The sequence below is a fragment of the Trachymyrmex cornetzi genome, unplaced genomic scaffold (genome assembly GCF_001594075.2).
Source record: "Trachymyrmex cornetzi isolate Tcor2-1 unplaced genomic scaffold, Tcor1.1 scaffold919, whole genome shotgun sequence".
NCBI classification, from domain to species: Eukaryota; Metazoa; Arthropoda; class Insecta; order Hymenoptera; family Formicidae; genus Trachymyrmex; species Trachymyrmex cornetzi.
The window spans coordinates 9,752-17,917 of NW_017300266.1; the positions used below are offsets into that span (position 1 = coordinate 9,752).

The 8,166-nt window shown below is 35.8% G+C and overlaps 1 protein-coding gene across 1 annotated transcript; it reads right to left on the minus strand.

Annotated features, from left to right (window-relative positions):
* Positions 1-5,038: 5,038 nt before the first annotated feature.
* On the minus strand, positions 5,039-7,928 carry LOC108769509 (uncharacterized). The gene is made up of 6 exons (XM_018520529.1): positions 7,664-7,928; positions 7,209-7,375; positions 6,722-7,099; positions 6,087-6,674; positions 5,913-5,993; positions 5,039-5,767 (listed from the first exon to the last, which is right to left on the minus strand). Exons 1-6 carry the CDS (start codon positions 7,926-7,928, stop codon positions 5,039-5,041), a joined length of 2,208 nt encoding a protein of 735 aa, XP_018376031.1.
* Positions 7,929-8,166: the final 238 nt, after the last annotated feature.

Here is an 8,166-nt window from a genome sequence, read left to right on the forward strand (position 1 = left end):
TTTTTTTCGTAGTGTGCTTATTTTTTGAGATATTTGAATGTCTCAAGTTAAAAGCATCACCCTGTATATTAATTAATTATTATTAATATTATTTTTTCTAATATATATTAATATATTAGAAAATATAATAATATTAGAAAATTAATATATATTAGAAAACAACATAAGTAATGCATAAAATAATTTTTAATTTTTTTTAAGGCGATGTTATTGAACTTTTTGGACAAAATTTTGTACCCATCTTTGATCCACCACACCTTTTAAAAGGAATTCGTAATAATTTATTATTTAAAAATTTAGAATTTAATGTCAATAATTCAGAAACAAACGAACGACAATTTGCATCATGGGAGATCATTGAACTGGCGTATAAAATGGATATCAACACAAATACATTGAATCGTCAACTGCCAACATTAACTGATGAACATGTAATTAGATCAAAAATAAAAAAGATGAAAGTTAAATGTGCTGCTCAAGTTTTCAGCGCTAGATTATCAGCATATATTGAATACAACAGCAAAATCGAAGGTAATTTGATAAGTGATAATTATTATTTTCTTCTAATTTATTGAATAGCATAATATATTTATATATTTTTTATTTAACTTCGCAGGAGGATTTGTTAATTCACAGATTGGTCCACTTCAAATTCCAAACAAAGCAGGATATGACACAGCAGTGGTATTAGATTTTTTTAACAAACTTTTTGATTCCGTAAACGCACATACTTTGCATCCAAAAAGTCCTTTACGAGTTGCGGTATCAAAAAATAGTAAACATCATGATTTTTGGTTGTATGCTATTAGATTACTATCTAATATGCGATATGTGGATCCAAAAATTAAACAACCAGTTAGGTGCATACCATCATTAAAAAATTGGATCTTTACTCTATGTGGGTTTCAAAACATTTGGAAAATGATCTATAATGCAGGCATGAAGTTTTTAAAGACGAGAAATATTAATCAAGATCCAATAGAAAACTTATTTGGTATGATTCGTAGTCACGGACGTAGAAATATCAATCCTACATGTAGCCAATTCTGTGGATCGTACAAAACACTATTAATCAATAATCTAACTTCGAAACGCTCTATGGGTAATAACTGCGAAACCAAAAATAATGGTGATTTATTATTTACATTAAAGAACTTTGTAAAAGATGTTTCTCATGTTAACACTACAGAACAAACAGTGGAAGAAGATTCTGTAGAATCATTTCAAATTCCGCATAAAACAATAATGCATAAAGTTTCATCGTATAAAAATAGTCAAGTGTACGTTGCTGGCTGGATTGCAAAAAAGATATTGTCTTTGAAAGAATTAAAAAATTGTTTAGCGTGTAAACAGAGCCTCTTAACAACAGATACAACACGTGAAGAGTATAAGGAAATAGTCCATAGAGAATATGTACAAGAGAAACCTTCGTTAATTTATCCGTCTCTATCCTTTTTAAAACATGCATATATTGAAGCTGATCGTATTTTAAATTAAAATATTTCTTCAATATGTTTTCGCAGAAATGTTTCTGCATTATTACGTGAACGTTTAAATCAAGAATTAAATTTAGATTTTTTTCAATGTCATATACATAAAGAAGAATTTAAACGCACTGTAATACAAAAAATTATAAAACTGTTTTTATATTTATTTTGTAAAACAATAAATCGAGTTCTATCTGGTCGTGATACTCGACATACAGCTAGAAATTTTATTTTTAAGCAAGCTATTGAACATTATAAAAAAAGACAAAAACGATATGTGAAAAAAATGTAAATTTTTAAACTTTTTAAAATGACTATTTGTACTTCTAAAAATGTAATTTTATATTTATTATAATTATATGTACTAGTGTGATAAATTAATAAAAAAAATAATTTAATTGAACTAATAAAATTATTATTTTTAGATTTATAACTTCATAGTTACTTTTTCAAGCAAGAAGTTTAATTGAAAAAAAAAACAGGCCTGTAGACACAATAGAACGAATAAGGAATTAGAAATAATTATTTCAACCTATCAACAATCGGATATACCTACTTGTATATGTATATATAAATAGGTTGAAATCATTATTCCTCATTCTTTATTTATTCTATTGTGTCTGCATCCTTATTTTCTATTAGAGGGCAGCCATATTGAATATTAGTTCATTTATGTATATTCGCCTAGATGGCGTTCAAAACACTATTCCAAAGTAAAGTATGGGAGTTGGTTATCTATTTTCTTATATGATCAGTGTCCATGCAGTCTGTCAGCGTACGCTGATGCTCCTCATGCATCTGCAGCATCTCAGTGTTACGTTGTCGTGTAGATTCTGTGAATTCGGCTGGTGCGTGCCGTTGTTCTTCCCGCAGTTGTTGTACCTCTCGTAACACAGCCTGAAGAGCAATCGTCGTAGGTGGCACTTCTTACGACATCCTCACGGTTGACACAACAGGAGATTGCTCCGAAGCAACGATCCTCCTTTTTCGAGCAGTTGTCTCCCGCACGGCACGCATCGAATGTCCAAGCGGACGAGCCCCCAAAATGTTACGTCCGGCGTCCGAGTCGTGGAGACGCCTACGCGAACGCGTTCACGCACTCCCGGCTCGCGGGAAATAAACAACACGAGAATGTATAGAAGAACGAGAAGCGTTTATTGTACAACTCAGGATACACACACGTCACACTCAGAGCACACAATCGAGAATATTGGTTAACGGATCGAGAGACACGTCCGAACACAGCTCACGTCCAAATCTGCCGATCTTGTTTATCAACAACCGCACGTGCCGCTGAGCAACGCGACCGTCCGCACTATACGAGTGGCGATCTACGGTGTCGGCATGGTACGGTCGTAACAATACTATTAAGCGTAAAATCTACTTATATTTCATGCCTCGTTCTCAAGATTACAACATGTAGTACCTTTCTGAGGTGCTAGGAGTCACAATATTCAACTTGAAAATCCGCCCAAACTAGGGGACGCCCCCTCTTCGTCATTATTTTTCGTTGTGCGCGACGAGTCACTTCGTTTCTTAATTTGTTGTATAATAAAGTCTTTCTTCTTCAATACCCATGCCGAAATGGCAGAGACTCAACAGAAAGATTAGAGAAGAAGATTCGGTAGTATCAAAAGATACTCGAGAATCGACAGAATACAGAGTTGGAAGTTAGATCCTCGGAAAAAGAAACCGTTCGGCCAATAGAGCATACAGACGGTTCACAAATGCCTTCCGGTAAGTTATTTTTATTGTCAGTGAGCTTACACTCGAGGTAAGACAAACTGAATAGAGATAAAAATTGTCTATAAGACAAAAGGGGTATTCTAACCTCTTATCACCAGTGAGCTTACACTAGAGATAAGACAGACTGGAAAAATAAGAAGCTTGCGCTAGTGGCAAGTGAAGTAAAATTAACCCGGAAAGATTTGCTTTTTATAAAATTAAAATAGTTTTTGAGATTTTTCCTTTCAAGGTCATGAGAATGAGCCTATAAAAAATTTACCTCTACAAAATGAGGAGAATAATATACCTGACGATAATACCTTAACAGAAGAAATTCTAAAATTCTTAGGAGATAATCCAAAAATGTCTAAAGCGGTAGAACCTAATCTACATAAGGATATATCCGATCGACTAGAAGGATGAATAGCAGACGGATTACCGAAGGACGATCGAAAGAAACTTATCATAAAGTACTCTCGCTCAGGATACCTTGAGTTTCCAAAATTAAACCCAGAAGTTGAACCAGTATTACAGGAAACGGCAGTTAAAAGAGATAAACACTTTTTGGAATACCAAAATATTATTGGTTCAGCCATTACCAGCGTAGGCTCTGCATTATCCTTAATATTATCTATAGACGATGAAGGTTTAGTTAAACTTTTAATCGTAGAAAGCTTCTCTGATACGATTAGATTTTTAGCCGATTTTTTTAACAAACAGACAGTTTGTAGAAGAGCATTTATTTTACCGGGACTAAAACCAAATTCAAAAACAGCTCTGGAAAAAACGAAATCAGAGGAATTTCTTTTTGGAAAAGAATTGAGTGAGAAAATTAAACAAGTAGTTGTTATGGAAAAAATGGCTAAGACCCTAAAAGAGCAACTGATTAAAAAACAAAATAATTTTCCAAAAAACTGGAGAGCCCGTCCAGGAAGAACCTGGAACAGTACTTACCCATATCGACAACAGAATCAGTCGAAACGATTGTTCTTCAAGAAGAAGACGCAGTATCAGAACCGTACACAGGATTCCGAATCAACGACAGCGAACGAGAAAAAGACGAATTAGTAAGTCCCATAGCGGGTCGTCTAAGTAATTATTTTGATAACTGGCAAAAGCAAACAAATGATAAATTCATTTTGCAATGTGTAAAAGGATATAAGATACCCTTTTATAAGCCAGTCTATCAGTCATTCAAATTTAAAGAGCCATCTAGATCTATCAGAGAGCTAGATTTATTATCCCAAGCAATACATAATTTAGTACATAAGGGTGTTATTGTAAAATGTATAGAAAGAAAAGATCAATACTTCAATCATCTTATTTTTTAGTTCCCAAACCTAACGGGGAGTATCGGTTTATTTTAAATTTAAAAAGTTTAAATAAATTTATACAAAGAGAACATTTAAAAATGCAGGATTTAAAAACAGCTTTGAAGTTAATTCTATAAGATAATTTTATGGCGTCAATAGACTTACAAGATGCATATTTTCTTATACCAATAGTGTTGTGACTGGATGGAGGATTGTAAAAAAATAGATTGACTCGCAGGTTCCTTATTCCAATCACGATATATTATCATACATCAAATCTCTGTCTACACATAAAATAATCGTATATATATAATACGGGAAGGATGCGTGCTCGAACTCGCTCGTCGTCTCTTTTTTCAGTGTCGCCACACAGCCAAAAACTAAAACTCATAGGGTGATTCAATCGGCCAATGAACGAACGGATACAACAGTCTCCCACGCTTATTGGAAAGAAGATAACTGCTTAAACATATCTGGAAAAAAAAAGAAAGAAAAAGAAAGATAGTAGTTTTCTCATTTGGGAACAAAATTATTCAAATATGTCGGAGGTCTACGGAGCCTCTCAGATCTGCGGAGTGGTGGATTCTGGCCCTGACTTTCCCTTATGGCACTTTCTCCGATTGGTGTCTGAATATTCTGTGCTGCCGGAGCAGGATCCTTCGCTGGTGTCCGTATCTGGTGGGACTGTTCTTCAGCTCTTGATTGGAGCTCTGGTGTATTGTCTAGTAATGGATACCAGTTCCTGGTTACTGGACCAAAATGGACTGATTTCCTTTCAGATTTTTCCTTGGGGGCTTCACTCGGACGTAGCTGATTAATGTGTCTCTTGATGAGGTATCCTTCGTCCAAATGTATCAAATAATGTAGTCGACCTAACTTTTTCGTGATTACGCCGAGTTTCCATCGTTGAGTTCCACTGTAAGCTCGAGACTGTACTCTGTCTCCCACGCTTAATTGTCTTATATGACATTCCTGAGTGGACGTCGGGCTTGTGCTCGGAGGGCGCAATAAATCTAGACTTGTTCGAATTTGCCTGTTTAGATAAATCTCCGATGGACTATTACCACAGTGTAATGGCGTGGTTCGGAAACGATATAGAATGTTTTCTACCTTTGAAGTTATTGTACTTGGATCGAATTCCATTGCTTTCAACTTCTTTTTGAGAATTTGAACGTACCTTTCTGCCAACCCGTTAGTTGCTGGGTGTCCTGGAGCAGTGAATTTTTGAAAGATGCCATTTCTCTGACAGAATTATGTAAATTCCTCACTCTTGAATATTGTCGCGTTGTCGGATACTAGAACTTCAGGTGTTCCATTGTGAGCAAAAAATATTTTCTAAAAAACGAATAGTTGAAGCAGACGTTGGAGTTTCTTTTGTAATTCTAACCTCCGGCCATTTAGATTTGGCGTCAACAAGAACAAGGAACTGATGTCCTTGAAATGGTCCGGCGTAATCTATGTGAACAGGCTGAAAGTTGAACTCGGGCTCTTCTCAATGGTGGAGTGGAGCCTTTCGAGGATTATTTTGTCCTTTTGTACATTCTAGACATGAACGTACTACCTTTTCAATATCTTTATCGATGTTTCGCCAGTAACAATATCGCCTAGCTAACTTCTTCATTTTTGAGATGCCAAGGTGAGTGTAGTGCAGCTCTTTCAAGATCTCTGGGCGTAAAGAAGTAGGAATGAAAATTCGATGACCTCGGAAGATAATACCATTATGCAGGCTGTAAATTAGATCATATGTTTCTCCAGATGATAAATTTTCTTTTAGCTGTGATAATTCTTCGTCTTTCATGGTTTCTTCTACGATGGTTTTGCTAGTGATAATTGTAGTGGCTATTTGATTGATTATCTGGTTGTTGATTTCTTCATCTTGTGCAGTTGACTTGAATTCTAATGATGCGCGCGACAAATAATCGACGTTACCATGGTCCTCACCTTTACGATGCTCTACTTTATAATTGAAGTTGCTTAGAAATGTTGCATATCGCAGTAATCGTGCGGAAGTGATCGCAGGTAGTTTTGTGTTATGTTGAAAAATTCTGGTTAAAGGACGATTGTCCGATATTAGTGTGAACGGTCGTCCGTATACCGGTAGAATTTCTGGATTGAAAATATAATGGCAAGGGTTTCCCTGTCCAACTGGCTGTAATTTTGTTCGGCTCTCGTAAGGGAACGAGACACAAAAGCTACTGGTTTTTCTATGCCTTCCACAATGTGTGACAGTACTCCCGCGATTCCTGATGGGCTAGCGTCATATGCTACTGTAACTGGGAGAGATGGATTATACGGCATTAATACCCGGTCACTGGCAATTTCTTCTTTTAATTTGATAGATGCTACCTCACAGCTGGATGACCAAGAGAATTTCTTTTCCTTCTGTAATAGTTCCTGGATCGGGTATGTAGTCGTGGACACATTTGGGATAAACCTGGAATAGTACGTAATTAATCCCAAAAATTTTTTTACATTTTCAGTATTCTTAGGTCTAGGTGCTTCTAAAATTGCTTTGACTTTGTTTGGGCACTTCGAAATTGTGTTTTCTTCTATGATGTATCCTAGATAAGAAATCTTCGAAAAATCGACATTTCTTTTGATTCAAATGTAAATTATATTTCTTCAGTCTTTCCAGGCAAGCAATTAGTCGTTGTTTACATTCTATGTACGTTGAACCACTCACTACGATATCGTCGAAATAGGTAGTTATCCCGTCGAGATCACTTAGAATCTGATCTAAGATTCTATGGAATTCGCTGGAGGCTGTTTTGATTCCAAAAGACAGTCGATTTATTTTATAGGTACCTCGGTGGATCGATATGGTTTGGATAATCTTGCTTTCTTCATCCACTGCAACATGCAAGTATGCTTTGAATAAGTCAAGTGTGCAGAAAAATTTTGCATTCCTAAGACTGTTTAGAATTTCGTCAATTCTTGGAATTGGGTAATGAGCTCCCTTTAGCTGGGGGTTTACTGCAATTTTGTAATCAACACATAATCGAACGGAACCATCTGGCTTCGGAATAACTACTAAAGGTGATCCCCAGTCGACGCAATCAATTTTTGAAATAATGCCTTAAGCTTCTAATGTATCTAATTCTGTGTCAACTTTATCTCGGAGTGCAAATGGAACATCACGAGCCTTTAAGAACACGGGTTTTGCTTCTTCCCGTAGTTTCAATGAGCAGGTGAAATTTGGGATGCATCCTACTTCCGGTTGGAAAATATCATTGAATTGTTGCAGGATTTTGATTACGACATCTTTGTGTGTATTTAGGCAATAAATCGATTCTGAACACATAGATTCTGGAATGTGAGTTTTATCTAGATCGAGTAAATTAATTCTTAACTGCCGGATCCACGTTCTGCCAAGTAACGGAGTGCCGCTTTCGACAATAAACATATTTTCTTTTGTTTTTGTTTTTGACGCTTTAAATTGTTAGTATCGTTCAGCTTCTTGTTATCTTCCTGTCACGAGTGCAAAACTGCGCTATATCCACTGTGACGATTTCGCCACAGAACGGCGAAATACTAAAATAACATTAGCGCAATCATATTATTGCCAATATGATATATAAACCAATTATTATAATAAAAGCAGTACTCGACCGCTGACTAAGATATTGCGCGGACGCTGGCCT

What these genes read in the sequence shown, in the direction of transcription:
- LOC108769509 (XM_018520529.1), bottom strand. Translation starts at nt 7,928, where the DNA reads ATGTTTATTGTCGAAAGCGGCACTCCGTTACTTGGCAGAACGTGGATC. An exon ending in CCTATTTCGACGATATCGTA is followed by an intron (nt 7,100 to 7,208) that starts GTGAGTGGTTCA and finishes GATTTTTCGAAG; the next exon opens with ATTTCTTATCTAGGATACAT. An exon ending in TGGAAGGCATAGAAAAACCA is followed by an intron (nt 6,675 to 6,721) that starts GTAGCTTTTGTG and finishes ACAAAATTACAG; the next exon opens with CCAGTTGGACAGGGAAACCC.